Here is a 20,829-nt window from a genome sequence, read left to right as displayed (position 1 = left end):
GAACAAACAAACAAGCCAGTCCCTGGTCTCAAGGAGCTCACAATCTAATGGAGGAGATGACGAAATCAGTGGACTATGAACAAACGAGATCCATACAGGGTATGTTGTAGGTAATATCAGAAAAGAAAGGCACTAAGATTAAGGAGAATTGGAGAAAGCTTCTTACAGAGGATGGGACTGTAGCTGATCCCTGAAGGAAGCCTGGGTAGCCAAGAGGCAGAATTGAAAGGGGAAAGAGTTCCAGGCATGGGGGCAGTTAGTGAAAATTGTCAGAGATGGAGTTTATTGTGAAAGGAACAGAAGTATCACCAGATCACAGACTATTGGGTGGGGGAGAGGGGAATCTGGGGAAGAGCAAGTAATGTGTGAGAAGACTAAGAACAGAGGAAAGAACCAGGTTGTGGAGGGCTTTAAAAGCCAAAGGATTTTACATTTGATCCTAGAAGCAATAGGGAGTGGACTGGATTTTATTAAGAGTTTATTGAGGGGGGGCAGCTAGGTGGCGCAGTGGATAGAGCCCTGGCCCTGGAGTCAGGAGTACCTGAGTTCTAATCCGACCTCAGACACTTAACACTTACTAGCTGTGTGACCCTGGGCAAGTCACTTAACCCCAACTGCCTCACTAAAATAAATAAATAAATAATTAAAAAAAAAAAGTTTATTGAGGGGCAGCTAGGTGGCGCAGTGGATAAAAGCACCGGCTGGCCTCAGACACTTGACCCTTGCTAGCTGTGTGACCCTGGGCAAGTCACTTAACCCCAATTGCCTCACACACACAAAAAAGTTTATTGAATGGGGGTTGGAGAGGAAGGGGGATTGGTCCGACTTGTATTTTTGGAAGACCAATTTGACAGCTGGATGGAGGGTGGATTGGAGTGGGGAGAGACTTGAGGGAGAGAGACCAGTCATTGGGTTATTGCAATAGTTCAGGTATGAGGTAACAACAGCCTATATCAAGTTTTGTCAGTGGAAGGAAGGAGCCTGAGAAGGGGAGAAGAGATGCTCCAAATGTAAGACTTAGCAACTGATTGGATATTAGGCTGGGGTGAAGCAGGTGGTGGGGAGTTGTAGTAAAAGAGAGTGAGGTCCTTCTGACTCCACATCTGACTCAAACTACCAGGCTGTCATGTCTCATTAATACCAAGGTATTGTGAGAGATCAAGAAAATACAGATTGCTCTAAAGAGGGAGAGCTAAGCAACCTTTTTTGAAATTTCTAGTCCCTATACTATTTGCACTTTCTTTTTTTGTTTGTTTTTTCTTTCTTGTGGTTTTCCCTTTTGTTCTGATTTTTTTTCACAACATGACTAATGTTTAACATGACTGTACTGTATAACCTATAGCAGATTGCTTGCTGTCTCAGGGAGGGGGAAAGTGAGGAAGGGAGGGAGAAACATTTGGAACTCAAAATCTCACAAAAGTAAATGTTGAAAACTATCTTTACATGCAATTGGGAAACGTACTATTAAGAGAAAAAAATTTCTAGCCTTTGACAAAAGGTGCTGGGCAGTTAATAAAATAAGGTGACCAAACTTTATCAAATAAATACTTCAAGAAAACATAATTGTACAAGTTTTATATCTCCGAGCTGTAGATACAACTGTGAACCTCATGAGAGTGGGGCAAGAACTTTGCCTTTACTTAACATTTGTATCTTCCTCAGTGCCCAGCTCAGCAGGTGATTGATAATTGTTGAATTCAGTTAACTCACTAAAGGCTTTTTCCTCCTATTGTAGGTACAGATATAGAGGAAGAGAGGAAAGGAGAGAACAGGAAATGTATCTGGTTTGAAACTTCCACAAGAGAAATGCCCAGTTTTGAAAACTTCCCTCAACAGTGCAGGAAAAGGAAACAGAAAACAAGAAAGGGCAAACCAGGAAAACAATATCTGGTAGGAGAATATAGAGACTACATTGATCTTCAAAGGAGCTGACATGTCAACAATGAAGGCTTTTAACTGACTTGTTTCTTCTCCTCTGTCAGGTCTTCCCTTCCAAAGTTACTTTTTTTTTTTTTTTTAAGGAATGAGAGGAGAAGTTAAGTTAGAAAGCTATTCTATTTAGGTTCCTGTTCATAGTAGTAGAGCCAGAGAAAAGAGGTCTGGGTTGCAAGTCTGGAGACCTATGTCTGAATCCTAGCTCTGAAACTCTTCCTTTTTTTAATTTTTTTTTTTTTTGGCGGGGCAGCAAGGGTTAAGTGACTTGTCCAGGGTCACACAGCTTGTAAGTGTCAAGTGTCTGAGGCCAGATTTGAATTCAGGTCCTCCTAAATCCAGGGCTGGTACTTTATCCACTGAGCCACCTAGCTGCCCCCTCTGAAATTCTTTATGTTAGATTTGAGACCTTCCTCATGGGATTGTAATGTGATGGATGAATGGATGCATGGATGACTAAATCTCCAAGTTTTTGTTTCTTCATCTGCAAAATGGGGATAATATATGTTATATATTTATGTATATATATATACATGCACATATATCTGTATTATATATGTGGTTCGTTTGTTTGTTTTTACCATGGGAACTCATGAAGACCCTGAAAACCCTTCCTCTGACTTTTATCACCTGTGTAACCATGGGCAAGTACAACCTCCTTCAGCCTCAGTTTCCTGATCTGGAAGCTGAAAGGGTTAGATGGGATGGCCTTTAATCTGTTCGCCCTCCCCCTGCCCCAGTTCTAGGTCTGTGATCCTGAGACTATCTACTGTACTAAGGCATGGAGGGAAATTTCATCTGTATTTCTGGAGTATGGACTCCAGTGAAATAATGGATTCTTGAACTATTGAAATGCATGTCTGTGTAGGTGTATGCATACATAGGTACACACAGGTGTATGTACGTGCACATGCATACACACATGTGCATGTGTGTATATATACATGCACATATAATTTCTGGGCCTCTTTACCTATATATGTAAGCTTAGTACCCGTTACATTCACTGCACGTCCAGTCCACCTTCTCTCTGTATTTTAGAAGTTTTTGATGACATCCTTTATTCTCATTCTTTAAAACTTCTTGTTGGTTTTGTGTTGCAGAAATATAGTTCCTGACCTCAAGTAGCTTATAGTCTTTTTTTTTTTTTTGCAGGGCAATGGGGGTTAAGTGACTTGCCCAGGGTCACACAGCTAGTAATTAAGTGTCAAGTGTCTGAGGCTGGATTTGAACTTAGGTACTCCTGAATCCAGGGCCAGTGCTTTATCCACTGCGCCACCTAGCTGCCCCCAAGTAGCTTACATTCTAATGGGGAAAAACACATAAAAGGAAGATGAAAGGGGGAGAGAAATAGAGAAAGGGATGAGAAGGTAAGTAAGAGTGTGTGGTAGAATAAGTCCAAAGAGTCAGGAGTGAAACCTGGAGAGGAGTGAAGACATGGCCCACATCACAACCTCAAAGCACCAAACTCCCTTAGGGGTCTGCTTATGTGTACTGTGTGCCCTTCCATTGCCCTCTGGTTGATGCTTAGTCTTAGTTCTTCGAAGGTAATGGTCTTGTAGCTATACAGTAATACTGGGAAATTATTCATATTGAAAAGATAAACCTTTGCTGTTTGGGGAAGCCTGGGGTCAGTGAAAGTCTAATTTGCCAAAGACAATCCAACCTGTTCTCTTCTTTTTCAAATCTATATTCATGATGTGTATAAGTGTGTGTGTGTGTGTGTATCTGTGTGTGTGTGTGTGTGTGTGTGTGTGTATATGTGTAAACTAGGATCATCTCTGGCCATGAGCTCCATCTAGTCATATGTTTGTGACAGCCCTAAGGGAGTTTGGTACTTTGAGATTATGATGAGCAGGCAGCTAGGTGGTGCGGTGATACCCTGGATTCAGGAGGACCTGAGTTCAAATCTGGCCTCAGACACTTGACACTTACTAACTGTGTGACCCTGGGCAAGTCACTTAACCTTCATTGTCCTGCAAAAAAATATATATTATGAGGAGGTAATCTCCTTATTATGGACCATGTCTTCATTCTTCTCTGGGTTCTACCCCAACTCAATGGCTTTCCCTTCCATGTCTTCTTACCTTCTTAGCCCTCTCTCCCACCTTTCTACTTCCCTTTATGTATTTCCCCAAATTAGAATATAAGCTCCTTGAGGTCAGGGACTATATTTCTTTCTGCTTGTGTTTTTATTCCTAACACTTAGCACAATGCCTGACACATAGTTAAGTGCTAAATAAAAGCTAGTTTACTTGACTTGTGGGCCATTGAACAAGAAGAGCTAATGACTCAATTGATATATTTTTTGGTGGGGAGGCAATTGAGGTTAAGGGACTTGCCCAGGGTTACACAGTAAGTGTCAAGTGTCTATGGCTGGATTTGAACTCAGGTCCTCCTGAATCCAGGGTGGATGCTCTATCCACTGCGCCACCTAGCTGCCCCATCTTAGTTGATTTTTAAAATAAGGAGACCCCATCTTCCACACTGCCTTCCTTTCTGTTGCTCATCATGTCAGGATAATTTTGACAAAGGCTGGGGGAAGAGTGGCTTGCCCTATCCTTCACCCTGACAGTCATGAGGTCATGAGTATATGGCAGATAAAGCACATGACATGTCTAGGAAAGCTTGAATCTCGGTTTGGGCTTTCCCTTTTGGTTTTTTTTTTTCTTCATTTTAGATGAATGAGTATCTACATAGAGATGGAGTCATCCAGGCTTAGAGGTAACCTTGTGAATCTGAGCAGTCTGGAGGTTCTAGATCATTTTGGCTGGAACTCCCTGGCAGCTCTGGGAAATTCGTGGCAATTACTCCAGTGTTCTTGGAAAAGATGACTGTCAAACAGAAGAAACAGCCCTTTACACCATTGTTTGGACAGTGCAGAGTCAAGGTAAAATATAAAATGTCATTTCAATAACCTCATAAAATGCTCTGTATTCTAATAAAATTAAAGCATCAGTCTACTGAAATGGTAGAAAATTAATTATAAACAGCTACTGAATCTTATTTTAACTTGTTCTGTCAATGAATACTGACTAAAATAATATTCATTCCCATTTCTTCTTATATGTCTAGGAAATAAAAACTTGTCTCACCCCTGATTTACATATATATTAAGTACTATTTTAGTCCCTCATTTTGGAGAGATTTAGAAATGAGTTAAAACTTAATCTTTTAAGAAATTTTCCCCCAAGGTGCCAGGATTGGGGTTTGATGAGCTAAAGAATATGCGATAAGATATCTTAGCCCTTCCTCTCATCAGAGTCCAATGTCTCCCAGGACTGAACCTGGTCAGGAATGAATACAAGGGTCCAGATAAGAGAGGGACCCCTTCAAGAGAGGGAGTAAGAACACTCTCCCACCTCCTTGAGCCCAGCAGTAATTTCTTAATGTTAGATACGTATATAAATGGTAATAGCAGTGTTTACAGAGCACTTTAAGGTTTGCAAAGTAGTTTCCATATATATTCTCAGCTGATCCTCACAATAGCCCTATGAGGAAGGTTGCTATGATAATCCTTATTTTATAGATGGAGAAACCAAGGGTAAGACCAAGAGAGGTCAAAGGTCACAAGTGTTATGAGAATGTGGTGGGAACTCAAGAAACCTAAAGATCCCAACCCCCAAGACCAAGGGAAAAGCAGCTCTCTCTCCCACCTCAGGTATGAGGTGTGGAAGAACATGACCCCAGTAAGCTGATAAGCAATACTAAGGTCTGCTAGAGGATATGCAGGATATGGTTGGATGCTGCATATCCTACTGAAACCCTGTTATCAAAGATCTCCTCTTAGTTATCCAGCCCCAGTCTTTGTATTTCCCCATACCTTGTAATTCCCTTCTCTTTCTTTATTTTGTAAAGATATAAGACCAGTCTTCTCTTACTCCAGTGGGACCGTCTCCAAGGTGATCTGTTCCCCGGGGGCTATATTTCTCTCTCCTAATAAATCTTTTTATTTTACAAGATTCATGATGAGCCTCCAATTCTTTGGGTGAGCTACCCTCCCCTCCCCCCATCCAGGTCACAAGTCTTCCCCAGATACAAGGAAAGCGGTAAGTGTCTGAGGCAAGATTTGAAATTCATTTTTCATGACTCCAAGTTCAGCACTCTTATCAACTATGTCACTTAGTTGCTTCTTAATATCTATTAATTATATAATATTATTTTAGCACTGTTATATGTATATTACATATATATATTCCTGCATAGATGCATATCTTTACATATATTATACATGTCCTTGTCTCTAGGAACAATTATTTTGAAACCATAACAATAACAGAGAAAACCCCATGTGTTCTCTCCTTCAGTAAGCAAGGAGATTAATATTCCCAGACTTTCATCCACTTCCATTTTAAATGAATGCATGCCTCTCTGTATTGCACTCTTTTCAAAGCACAGAATATCCAAGTTTGTTGCCAAACTACTTAGTAGCCTGAATATGATTCCTGGATTAGTTGAATAGTAGAATCAACACAGGTGCAAGATTTCTTTGAACATTGGGGAAAAAGGAATTTAATTTATCCTAATTCAGAATAAAAGGACACTCGTCATTGTCTGGCTGCAGCACTCAGATGGCAAATCTAAATTGTGTGATCTGAGACCAAAGCCCATTGCCTCAAGAGCTCAAGGGGACACACACACCTTTCTTCCGGGTGCATTACTTGATAAGAAAAAACCACTTCAGTGAGGTGTTGAAAAGAGCATTGCCCAAGGAGCCAGAAAGGCCTGGTTTGAAGTCATGGCTCTGTCACTCTGGCTGTCTGACCTTTGGTGGCTCTCTCTGAGGCTCAGAATAACCCTATCACTCTCTTTCAAAATTATTTTAGTAGCTCTCCATTGACTACTGAAGCAGACTAAACTCTAGCCTCCCTTAGCTTGGCATTCAAGGTCCTCTGTAATCTGTTCCAAGCCTACCTTTCCTATACAAAATCCCCAAGATACATGTACCTTATCCCTTTCCTAACCTAGTACTCTCTTTCTTGCTTTCTTTTTTTGGGTGAGGCAACCGGGGTTAAGTGACTTGCCCAGGGTCACACAGCTAGTAAGTGTTAAGTGTCTGAGGCCCAATTTGAACTCAGGTCCTCCTGACTCCAGGGCTGGTGCTCTATCCACTGTGCCACCTAGCTGCCCCAACCTGGTACTTTTTTAAATGCCTTTTCCACCTGTGTATAATAAGGTCCCATCTGTTCCATATATATCTATTCAAAACCTTAATTATCCTTCAGTTTCAGCTTGACTAACATTGCCTTCTTGAAGCCTACCTGAGAAGGTAGTATGGTGTTGTGGAAAGAACTAAGTTATTGTGGGGACAATAACACATTCACCAGAAGTACCTGGAGTGAAGTAAATTTGCAACTTAAAAAAAATTAGGCAGATGAGAAGGCTTTGAAAGAAGAGAGACAACTGGAAACTGAAAAGATGCTTTTGTCATGGCCTTTCCTGACTCCTCCCAGCACAAGAATTTTTAATGATACAACTTTGTGTTACTTGTTCCATCCACCACCTGGTGGATGCGCCGATTTCATAAAGGTTCAATTTAGGTTGGCCTTTTACCTCTACTGGGACTGGTTATTCATAGGGGAAAGCCCACAACCCCCCACCCCCACTCCAACCCCCAAGTCACATAAAGAGAAGCGAGAAATGAATTCTTTTAGATGGATGAAGATAAATTATGGTTTGCCAATATAAAATAACTTTCTCTTCCATAGTTTCCCCAAGTTTCACTAAGTTGCTGCTTTTGTGTCAGAAAAATTTCAGTTATGGTATTTTACATGACTGAATCTGACATCATTGCTTCTGCATTAACCAGAGAGAAGAAATCAGCTTCTTTCTTTGATTCTGTCAGCTCCACATTTTGTTTTTGTTTTCAGATTAAATATTCCTGACTCCTATCTTCTTTTCAAGTATTTTCTTACAGTGGAGGAAAAAATTGAGATGTCATTTTTTCCAAATGCTATTTCACACTTGAAAAAGTATCACCATCAAAAGACAAGGGAAAGCTTTACTTTGTGTTTTGCAAGCTAATATCATGTGCAAATACATTCTTCTTATTGAATCTGACTTCTTTGTTGAAAGGAGTTCGAAGTGAGGAACTTCCATTGTCCGTGCAGGTGAGAACCTTACCAGTAGCTGAGAAGTCAAATGACATGCCCAGGTTCTTGCAGACAGTAGGGATCAGAGCTGGGACTTGAGCCCAGGTCTTCCAAGCTCCAAAGCCAGCCCTCTATCCACTACACTACACTGCTTCTTATGTTTTTCTCTTTCATTTCTCTCTCCTCATCTTCTCTTTTCCTCTCCTCTGTCTCCTGTCTCTTCTCTCTTCCTTCCTCTCTCCCCTCTTCCCTCCATCCCTCTCTCCTTCCATTTCTTTTTCTTCCCCCTCCTCATAATATGCCTGCATCTGTGAGAAGTCATGTATATCTGTATCTCTATAAATAGTTATACATCATCACCACTTAACTGGACCCGTGACGTCATCTGTATAGGGGACTCCTAATGAGGATCTTTTCTCTCACTTCTCCACACCCAGGAAACCTATAGTGCTACCATAATCAAGATATCATTCCATCTTCCCTACTTTACTAATTCCATTATCTTCCTTCTTTCTAACTCTTTTTGACCAATCTCAATGCCATAATGAGATACTTAAATGTTGCTAATCATCCAGCTGTAGTCTCTCTTCTGAACTCTGGTTCCACATCATTAACTGCCTGTTAAATATTTTGAACAGATGTCTTATAGACATCCCAAACTCAATAGGTCCAAAAGAGAGCTTATCTTTCCTTCCAAACCCACCTGTCTTCTGCCCTTCCCTATATCTGCTGAGGGCACCACTATCCTTCCAGTCTCCCAGGTGCATAACCTCAGAGTCATCCTTAACTCCTTACTCACTCAACTCCTTCCTCCTCCCACAATCAAATCTTGGTTTGTTCACTTTTTTTTACCTCAACATTTCTTCCATTTGTCCTCTTCTCTCTATATACACACATACAAACACACACACACACAAACACCAGCTTAATTCCCATTCTTATCATTCTCACCCCACTATTATAACGAGATAATATTTTTCTGCCCCGTCTTGTTTCATTCCAGTTGATCTTCCAATTGACAAACTAGGTTTCTTGTAGATTTTGTCTATATCACTCTCCTTCCTACTCTATAAGCTCTAGTCTTTCCCAATTACCTCTAGAAGGAAATAGAAACTCCTTTGTTTAGGATCAAAGACATAGTCAAGTAGCTCTATTTGAATCTAAATGGGCTTTATCAAAGCCTGGTTTACCAGAGTTACATTTCAGGAAATCATATATGAAAACCACCTGAGACAAGAGAGTTAATTGTCCCATGGGGGGGTGGGGGTGGAATGATAGAATAACTAGATAGATGGGGATATGGGGGGGGGGGAATCTAGCCCACAAACCAGAGAGGTAAGGATTAGGAAAAGGTTTTATATAGAAGGTAACACTTGAATTCAGTCCTGAAGGAAACTAGGGATTTGAGGGGGACAGCGAGTGCAAAGGCAACAGGGACTGGGAAGAGTTCTGGATATAGAACAACCTGTAGACCTATATGGCTGGGTCACAGAAAGCTTGGAGGGAAGTCATATGACACAAGACCAGAATGGTAAGAAGGGCTAGGCTGTAGAGATTTAAATAAAGCCTTACTGAGGCTTTATTCAGCCTTACTCACACCTGGAGAGAGCAGTGATTTTACAGTGAAAAAGCACCATAATTAGAAGACCTACATTTGAATCTCAGCTTTACCACTTGTTACTTGTGTAACCCTGGACAAGTTAACATTTCTGAGATTGTGTCCCCATCTGGAAAATGGGGGTGGGGTGGGGCTTTGGACTATATGAGACCTAAAGCTCCTTCCAGTTCTACATTTATAATCCTGTTAGAGCTGAAGGCTGCAATAATAAACATCCACCTTGTGACATCCCAAAAGGGAAGGCGTAAAATAGCAGGGAACGTGCATTCCAAGGAGTGACTTGGACCTCGTCCTTCACTGGTATTGTAATATGGGCTGAAGGAAGGTGGAACCCAGGGGAGAGGACTACTTGACATCCCTTATAAGAGGGAGGAATGTTTTCCAGATTGTTAAATGGCCCATTATACATTTTTCTGTGTTAATTAAAACTTGTCAGATATTTGGCATTGTTACCCTGAAGGCTTTAGGGAAAGTCAAGATTCTGATAGTTTCTAGGGGAAGCCAGGCCTTGGACAATGAGCCAGAGATTTTTGACACTCTTCTTCCTCCCCTGCCCATTATTGTACTGTCTGTTCCTGGGGTTAAGGGACCAGCCCTACTGTGAGAATTGGAATGACACCCCCTGCCAGAGAGATATTGCAGGGAAGCTCCACCATGAGGAGAAAGCATGTGACAAAGAAACCATGTGACTTTAGCGCCCAGAACTTACATCTATAGAACTGCCTGTTAGTTGTGTCAATCAGTGTTACCAGCCAATTAGCTTGGAGCTGTGTGTGTGTGGATGGCCCTGTGACCTGTTTCGCAGGAGGCTTCGGGAAGAAGCCCCTGAGGAGGGGTCTCTTTTGGGTTGGAGACTTCAGCTGGGAGGAGGAGGAAACAGATTAGAGAGAGAGCAGGCAGATCTAATTTTTATCCACACGTTTCTCTTTACTAAGCCCTAATATATTTTAATACTTAAAAGTCTAAACTCATACTAAAGCTTCTAATTTAAGGCAACCACTCATTATGTTTTAGTAGATTTTAGACATCATAGCTAGAATTTTACCCCCTTACATTACTGACACCTGAAGAACACTGGTTCTTTCATAACTAATAGAAAAGAAAGGGAGACAAACTAAACCAATATCATAATTTCATTTTTAGCATGTATGCCTTATAGAGTCGAACAGCTACACAATTTGAATGTTCACATGACCTCAACTATATATCAATGCTCTAAGACTGAGATGATTTTTACAGAGATTTCTTCTGGACTTATTTAGATTGGATATCTTTAGGGCCTAGCAACTGCCTGATTGATAATATTTAAAAATATTAGTTGAAACAATCCTTTCCCTTAAACTCCCTTTGCCCCTCCCCAACACACATGCCAATTGAGAAGGAATGAAATAGATTTATCATGTACTACACATTTCTACAACAAACAGTTAATTCACATTATGATAAAGAGCAAAAGACAAGTGCTTTATTATGAGAACTGTTCAAGTAAATTTTCAGAGTGCACCAGTGAAAGTGAATAAAGATGACTTGCATCGATTTTGTTGAACACTGGGTTAAAAGGGTCTACAGTTCTTTTTCCAAACACCACCCTTTGCTAAGGCAAAAATACATGTCCATTTTAGAACAGAACTTTTACAGAAGAAAGCTACATCACAGTACAGGACAGCATGGAGAATCCACCTTAGGACACCATCATGGAATCACCTACACTCACAGCTTTCTAATGCAGGATAGGATTACAGAATTATTGATCACAGCTTTATTATTCTTTAAATTTATAATTTTGAATGAACTTTCTATTTCACTAGCATGTGCAGATGGGGCTCATATTTTGATATTGTAGTAATTAATTACAACATTAAGTAACATTGCACAGTCAACCTTCCAAGGTTAATTCAGTACAAAATGACAAATATTAAAATGTACCAGTACTAGTGGTTTTACATAGTTTATATCACTATTAATGAAGGAAAAAAATAGGTAAATGCCCAATTACAAAGTTGCACATTACAGGCAAAATGATGTGGAATAAATACAAGGAATTGGGTAAAATATTAAACACAAACATGGGAACAAATTGTACAACCACATAAGCATAAATCAATGATCTACCATTATAAGCAATGCTCAAAAGTCTCTTAGGTAATTTCATGTATCATGGTGGCTGGGAATGGTGGATGATGGATAGAGAAGGAGGAGAATAGGTGTCAAACGTTCCAAACGCCAGTTAATTCCTGAGGTGGCATTATTTCTTAACTGATGCATTGGTCAACACTTCAAAAATGAGTTTGTGCTATGAAACAGTACCAATATTTATTACATTTTGACGAATTGGTAATTGCAGTATTCTGAAGGCAGCGAACCTAACTCATATTACACATCATGATAGTTAAAGGGGAGATTTATCATTTGTAGTTTTCCTGCTACATTTATCTGTGGGCCAGGAGAAAACACTTCAAAGTTCAGATGAAACCCGACCTAACCTAGGTTTAATTCTTTCTCCAGCACCTCTTAGCCCAAGGCAAAGCTACAACTGTTTTTTTATTTATTTCTTTAAACTCTAAGTGCCAACACTGTAAACATTTAAAAAATTTTTTAAATCTAACCCTTGCTCAATAACAAGAATAAGAGCAAAGATAAGCAGGTACAACTCTGTGTACAACAAAAGCAGACTCATCAAGTGCTGATTTAAATGTATATTTGTTTTCTAAGTTATTAAAAAAAAGTTCATGCTACAATTGTAAAGACTATTTTTGTGCACTTTAATTCTGGACACAATTTTCAAAAATGCATGATGGAGGTAAGAATTTAAAAAACTCACCAAAATGTAAATAACAATTTCAACTCAAAGCATCAAACATATATATTCTGTGCAGAAATCTAGACAACTATACAAGATCTTTTTTAAGCAATTATCATTTTTATTATACAATTCTATGAACATAAAATGAACAGAATACTCAATTTACTTACCTGTACATGTGAACATAACGTTTTTAGCTACAGTTATTTAATATAATTCATACTGACTTTAATTTTACAGTTCATAACTATGTATAACCTTATTGCAATAAGGGCAATTTCTACAGGGGGAGTTTCACAGGCCAATCACATTAGGCATTATCAGTACATTCACAAATTGTAGATCACGTATGCATCTTCCCTGATCCTGTAAATTTAGTTTTCTTTATAGTTTAAGCTCATTTGCAATTTTGGATGCAATGTTCTTAAATGCAATAGAAGTCCCGGATATTCTTTTGAAGCGGACCCCATTAAGTGACAAGCGAGGCAATTTGCAGACTTCCATCTCCCACTGAACAAGGCTATCTTGTCTGGCATCTCCGTGTACACAGAAGAGCAAAAACTTCTCTTTTTGTTCATAATCACAGTTATTTGCATCCAACACTTTTCGGATCTCTCTCATCATATCATTGGGGTCCATGGAACTAGTGGTCTTCATACTCCAAGTGAACCGCAAAGAACGTGGCTTGGAATCTTTAGTATCCTCTTTTTCTCTTTCTTTTGGTTCCCCAGAAGTACTTCTGTGATGGAAAAAGATGAAAAAAAAAACCCATCCAGAAGTGAAATTAATACATATAAAAACATGCTTAAGTTTCCACATTTAATAAAACTATCCACAGTGCAGATGGCATAAAGGTAACTACAGACAAATTAATATAATACTATGAAGGCACAGTTACTTGAGTCCAATACTCTGTGTACTGACTTACATTAATATCTTGAAAGTTTTTTTTTAAAGTATATTGCCAAAACAAGAAGTCTATGGAACATTATTCCAAAGTATTAATGATATTCAAAAACCAGAAAGTAAAGGGGACACTTGTTTCATTTTCTTTGTGTGTATATACATACATACATATGCATATGTATATATGAAAATGACAAAATTTTACACACAAAATGGGAAGAATATTCTCTATGTATGAAAATTATTTTAGAAGGTACATTATATTTTTCTTTTCTCTGGTTAATGTTTTGTTTTGTTCTGTTTGTTGGCAGAGGAAGGGGGAAGATCAATGGAACCTGGTGGGTAATCACAGGCAATGTGAAGGGGCAGAACAGATCAAAGCCAAAGTAAAAGTCTTGAACTACAGCCATCTCATTGAATTCTGAAATATGACATTTGTTTCCTATAAACAATATAAAATAAGAAGAGATATTTCATATTACAGAAAGGTTCCAATATAATTTTAATATTTTTTGTGATGTAGAAAATGAGGCAATTGCATTGCTCAATAATAAAATATCAAAATAGAGCCGGATATTAGAATATTAACTTTTCAACCATTCTCATACTTCCAAAACAAGGCTTAAGGAAAAAAATCACTTGAAAAACATTTTATATTTTAATAATATATATGAGTATAATCATATTTCAATGCTGCAGAGATCCTACTGCTCTGCCACTTATATAAGTTTGTTGAAAATAAGGGAAAGGATGACGTAGATAAATAATTACCCAAAGAAAGTTAAATAAGCATGGAAGCTAATTTTTTTGTCCTCTCTCTACTACTCATGTTGAACTTGTACAATTTACAATAACTCAAATATATCTAACATTTAAGAACAAATCTTAACTTCACAATTAGCAGCAGGTAGTTAGTAGAACAAGCTACCATCATCAGTATTATTGTTATTACTACCATTTTTCAAGTAGAGACTGAAGAGACTGAGGCCACAAGGTTAAAAGACTTGTTCACCGTCTCACAGTTTATCAGCTCAGGGCTGATATACAAAGCCAGCCTTTTCTCTGTGCTGCACCACTTGTAAGGAAGTGATTCACAGGTTTCTGCTGCACAGAGATAATAAACATTTCTATACTTAAATTATAATAAATTCTTTTTTTTTCTTTTTGGTGAGGCAATTGGGGTTAAGTGACTTGCCCAGGGTCACACAGCTAGTAAGTGTTAAGTGTCTGAGGCCGGATTTGAACTCAGGTACTCCTGACTCCAGGGCCGGTGCTCTATCCACTGTGCCACCTAGCTGCCCCATAAATTCTTTACCTAAAACAGTGTATAAAACAATATCCTTGTTTTTCTAACAGAAGCATCACTCATAGAGTAAAAAGGAAAACTAAGTGTTGTAAACTGTATGAAAAAGATACAATACGTATGCATTTTGTGTATTCTAAGTGACTGCATCATTATAAAAAGACAGTCAAATTAACAGTAGCAATGCCTGGTGAGATGTTTTAGTACTAGGGTGGGGGGATAGGGTAAGCTTAATAGTGCAGAGGACAAGAGGGACTGAAAATCAAAGTGCTCCATGTTTATTTAATAGGCTAAACAAAGACAAAACCAACTTCTCCCCCACCCCCTTCCCCCCTTGCCCTCTATCCACTGGGGAAGAGGTATCTAAGAGCATACAGAAGGAAAACACATAGGACAGCATTTTAACTTCAGTAACTAAGACATAAAACTAGTATACTTTTTAAAGAAGGTCTATTTTGGGGGCAATGCTTAAAAAAGCATGTCCAAAACTCATTAGTTTTTGCTTTTAGTCATCACTTTCAACATGGTAAAAATTCAAGGTATACATTTAGCTGGCCAAATATAACTTGATGCCAAGCTACCTGTCAAGGTTTAAAATTTAATCTCCAATCCTGAATCCATTTCCTACTTGCAATATTAAAAATATAATGTAATATGCTTATTCCTTAGTTCTCCCATGAGCAAAACAGTTGTATAAATACTGACATAATTCATATAGTTCCATGATTAATAAACATGGTATAAGGGTCCCAAACGCCCCATTAAAATTTTATGTGCTGAGGGTCTGAGCCAAAGCACTCTCGAAAGCTGAACACCCATCTGGAATTGATGACTAACATTACAGCTCTTTACAGAGTTGCTTATTTCAAATGTTTGGATGTTCTAAGTTCGACACTCTTTTTTATGTGACTTAGATAAATTTTAATTATATTACTTTTAATATAAGAAAAACAATGAGTTTAATAAGAATCTAATGAGTTTATTTTTACTGTGAACATTTTAGAATACAGAAATGTTGCTTCTTTATAAAGTATACACTTCAAGATACTGTTTGGAAAATTACAAAGAATTAAGTATAACTTTTTTTCAAAGCAATTGATTTCTGGGGGACAAAACTCCACCCAAACACAAAATGTTTAAATATACAAAACAATATCTAAGCCCACTAGTTTTAAAGCTTCATTTTATGAGCTTCTATTAAATATTTCAGAAACCACATATTCATACACAGGGCCCTGGCAGCGAAGTATTAATTAATAGTGGCTCCTCACCTTGAGGTGTCAGTTCTGCCACTGGCTTCGCCTTCACTTGGATCCCTCAAAACAAAGTTAAGGTGGAGATTCAATGATAAAGATGAAAAATAAATCCAGAAAACCTACATCTAAAATGATGTAAAATAACTTTTTGTTGAGAAAACTTTTAGCATTATATTTGTTCATCATTATCAACCTGACATTAAGTTTCAGTTTTATATCATCATACCCATCAACAAAACTAAGATTTATTGAGCGTCTACTGGGTATTTATCACTGATTAAAGTTGTTATAGTGAAACCAGTTCATATATATTATTTTCCAATTGCCCAACCAAGATATATGGTAAAAACAGGGTTTTTTTGTTTAATTCAAGTTAAAGTTAGAATGATTTAAAAATTAATAGCCGCACTTGACAAAATTTATAATGAAATGTAATTCTAGTAGTCGCTCAATTTAGAGACCTTTGTAGTCAGAGAGAAGCTTTTTATATGTGTATATATATACATATATCTCAACATACTACATATTAATATCATTCTTTTAAAAGTAATAAAATGTTTATTAGAATTTCACTCAAAATGTAGTATACACATTTTAAATTATTTGATTTGGTAGAAATATATAGCAAATGGACAATGAATAAGCATATAAGGAGTTGGAGTCATCCTACTACAACAGAACCTTATGTAACTCAAACCTATTTCACTGATAAGGGTAAGTGTGTGCATATTTAAGATATACTTATACTTATTTGCTCAATGTCTAATTAGGTTTAGCTATAAATCCACCCTGGAAAAGTATGTTAAATAAAACCAAAGAAGACATTCTTTTGAATTTATTATGAAAACACTAATAAAATTTTAAATGGTTTCATGATTGTCAAAAGCAATTAAACCCAGAAAAACCTGTATAGAAACTGATTATTAATCAGTATTAACCTATCACTACATGACATGCAGTGGAATTACAAAACAAATGGTCAACTGAAATTTGAAATTTCAAAATAAGTTGGTATTTTACCTTATTATAGAAAATGCTGTTGTAGCAATATGTAAATCATTTTGGTTCATGAGTAAGGTAAATTGATTTACCAAACATAAAGAACTGAATTTTTGTGCACAATTCAAGTTTTATAAAATAATCATTGTTTTGGAAGCTCAAAGGTAGTAGTGCATTTTTCAAAGCCTACTCTCTCATCCATGGTTATTCAAAATAGTGGTGGATATAAAGCAGAGTTTCCTATGACTGCTGTTTCAATCTGTTGCTGCTAGCAGTAAGATCTGAGAAGTATTCTATCAGCAGCAGACTTGAGTAGTCATGATATGTAGTAAAGGGAGTAGGGAGACAGTGGCTCACTAATTACACATGGGAATTGGGTGAAAAGAGAACTCAGCTGTCAGGACACTGAACACAACACCATTTTAAGGGCTTTTATTTTGTATGCTAATGCTGACAGGTAATAAATGAATTTATTAGTTTATTTGCTAATCACAGTGTACAGTATTATTCAATCAAAATGCTAGAGAAATTTACCAGCTGTCCTATTGTCAAATACCATGTGATAGTTCTAGAATTAAATTTGTTAAAAGCTTTTTGAAAGATTTCTAGACACAGCCATTCCATAACTGTCATATGCACAAGTGAGCCTTTAACCTGCAGTTTAAAACTATTTTCTTTTGTACTGTCATGATGTTCTACAAGGTGGTACAATCCTTAAAATAATCATATATTTGAAGATAATTATTAAGTTGGTCTTTCTCTTTTGCCTTCCCAGTCCTAATTATTCAAACTTCTTTAACCTTTTCTCTGAAAGGGGCTAAAATTCTAGCTATAGTATCTAAAACCTAATGAGTGGCCACCAATAAATTATAAGCTTTAGCAAGAGTATTTAAGCGTCTAAGTATTTATTAAAGAGCATTAGGATCAGAGAGAAAGGTAAAAATCTAACTACTTCTAAGAGACCCTATCATCAGACTTGCCATGGCAAGGTCAGGAACCAAAAGAGGAAGAACCTCTCCACCAGCATCCACTTCCTACTTTGTGTCCTCCTCCCAGAAATGGGAGGCTCCTCAAGTTGATTGGCTGGAAGCTTTGACAGACAGTACCCACGAGCTAATGTCACTTCCTGATGCCAAGGAACTGACCACATGGCTTGCACATGAAGACACCTTCTCCTCATAGCAGAGCTTTCCTACAGTAAGTCTCCAGCAGGTGGCACCATTCCAATCATTACATCTCATGCATCTGATTTTTCACTTACTGGTACTTTGTACTTTAACTTTATTGGTTCTCAAAGACTGTAAAAACTTCCTTAGTTTTCAAGTGCTACTAAAAACTGGGCCTGGTAACTGAGTATGCCTATTTCTGTTGCTGGTCACACAGAAGTTTGTGTGTGTGTGTGTGAATTTCTTCAGATTTGAAGGATAACAAAGAAAGAAAGCCTATGGAAACAAGAGAGATAGAGAGAGCCAAGGGAGTATGAAGGACTAAAATCTGAGAACAAAATTGAACACATAGAATCACAGAGCTGGAATACATGCATGATGCACAATGAGACTTTGTCTAATCCATACTAATGCCACTAATTAGTACTCCATGTAAATGTTCTTAAATACTACAAATGCAGAAGACCAATTGTGCCCTGTCAATGACTCAGGCTTATTAGGGGTTATATTCCTGCACTAAATCCAATGTTTCAACATCACCCCTACTGCAGTACAACACTGAGTTGCAACTTCAAACTACGAAAATGCTACACAAAGGAATATGTCTTCATAAGGACACCGAGATATCATTCTATTTGTTGGTAGTTGACTACAAACATGTGAATGGTTCTGTAGAACAAAATTAATGGCTCTTCTTCAACAAGGTGTCTCCTAGGAAAATTTACATGTTAAATTTACATGATTTTTTGTTTGTTTGTTTTTTGGTGAGGCAATTGGGGTTAAGTGACTTGCCCAAGGTCACACAGCTAGTAAGTGTCAAATGTCTGAGACTGGATTTGAACTCAGGTCCTCCTGAATCCAGGGCCGGTGCTCTATCCACTGTGCTACCTAGCTGCCCCTACATGATTTTTGATAGCTGCTACAGAGAAACACTAACAAGGCAGAAAATCCTCTGATTATTAATATAAAGTGAGGCATAAAATAGGGAGACGTGGACTTAATAAGAGTGTTTACTACTGACACAGAGGACAATTAGAGTACAAAGAACAGAGTACAAAGGAAAGAGGTATTCCCTATAGATAGTAAGGTCTTCCTGACGCTTTTGTTTGTGGGTGGCATTATGATTACTGCATCAAGTTCCAGAATATACCAGAGTCTCCTAAATGAGATCCATAATAATGCAAAATAATTCAGCATAACCTAAGCATAGAGGAGAAAAACAAGTGGATGAAGACTTCCTATTTAGACTATGATATGCAGTTGGATGGAAAAGCTATAGAGCTGGTCCACTAGGATATATGTTTTAGAAAGATGGAATAGATGGGCAATGAACTAAGCCCAGAATGGAACCAGAGGAAGTTAGCCGACTAGATTGCATTTAGGAAATTATGTAGAGTACTTAAATGATAGTAAGTTTCTCCTATAAAGAAAACTTACCCCAGTCTTTTTTTATTATAAATATTCTTCTGGTGATTTTGTATTGATGTGAATCTTGCAATATCACAATCTCCAAGAAATAAAAATTACAGGTCACCCAAAGGGAGGCAATGGAGATACTTTGTGGACACAAATAGACTAAAATATAGTACCAACAATAAAATGTATGAGAAAAGTGGTGTTAAAAACACCAAATGGATGTATGACCAGAAAAAGAGATGAGCTAGTCATTTAATGACAGTGAATAATAACTAGTAGACAGCCTGCATGCTCTCTAGGAACCCAAGTAGTGCTGAGATCTGGAATACCAGCTCAATGGAATACCATAACTCACTGAAGCACTAAAGTACTAAAGAGCTCAGAAGACCCTGTGGCAGTTCCAGGCTTAATTATAAACTGATTCAATATAATAAATACAACATTTATATGCCTATTATGTGCAAAGCACTGCATTAGGTACTGGGAATATAAAACCAAAATGAAAACTAGTTTCTGCCCTCAAGTAACTTATGTTCTACTGGGGGTAAAGGCCTATGTAACAGATTCAAAGAAAATGAATACAATATAATTTGAGGAAGGAGAAAATACTAACAACTTGGGGGACCAAGAAAGACTTCTTATAGAAGATGAAACTTGAGTTGAGTCTTAGCTAAGGAGGAGGAGAAAAAGAGGAAGGGCATGCAAGATGGGCTATGCCTTTGTAGAGTCAGGAGATGGAATGACATGGGGAAGGAGTAGGTGAGCCAGCCCGGCTGGAACAAAGAATGAGGAAAGAAAAGTGATGTGAAATAAGCCTAGAGAAGTAAACTGGAGTGAGATTAGAAAGGGTTTTAGGTTTTATATACCAAGCTGATAAATTTGTATTTTATCCTATGCTATAATAAAGAATACGGAAGATGCTTGATTAGGGTTGAGCTTTAGAAAGATTATTTTGGCAGCTAGGAAGAGTATAAATTAGAAGGGGGAGCGATCAGAAACAAGGAATCTTATTAGAAGGCTATTACAATAGTCTAGGAGACAGGTGAGGAAGGCCTGAGGCTAGGGTAATGGCTGTGTACCTGGCTGACATGGTTATATAAGTACAAAAGAAATGCTGTGGAGGCAGAACTGACAAGAGTTGACAGTTATTATATAGAGGTTAATCTTGATACTGTTTCTCTTGTAGGCTTCATTGTGACTTCAGTGAATTACACCAATTGGGTAGTTATAAATTTTGAAAATCTATCTTCTCATTTGAAGTATGTATAAAAGTTTGGGAACCATGTAAGTACTTTTAATTTATCATGCTAAAAGAATGAAAATGCCTCTTCACAGAAG

The 20,829-nt window shown here is 37.8% G+C and overlaps 1 protein-coding gene across 1 annotated transcript in view; it reads right to left on the bottom strand.

Moving 5' to 3' along the window:
* Positions 1-11,085: 11,085 nt before the first annotated feature.
* The window catches only part of MARK1 (microtubule affinity regulating kinase 1), a 143,795-nt gene continuing 134,051 nt past the window's right edge, over positions 11,086-20,829 (bottom strand). Inside the window, 2 exon segments of the mRNA XM_044003527.1 lie at positions 11,086-13,184; positions 15,926-15,970. Of these exon segments, the coding sequence (XP_043859462.1) occupies positions 12,830-13,184; positions 15,926-15,970 (400 nt within the window). The 3' untranslated portion in view covers positions 11,086-12,829.

Source organism: Dromiciops gliroides, chromosome 4 (assembly GCF_019393635.1).
Source record: "Dromiciops gliroides isolate mDroGli1 chromosome 4, mDroGli1.pri, whole genome shotgun sequence".
Taxonomy (NCBI): Eukaryota; Metazoa; Chordata; class Mammalia; order Microbiotheria; family Microbiotheriidae; genus Dromiciops; species Dromiciops gliroides.
This window is presented reverse-complemented; position numbering and strand designations above follow the sequence as displayed.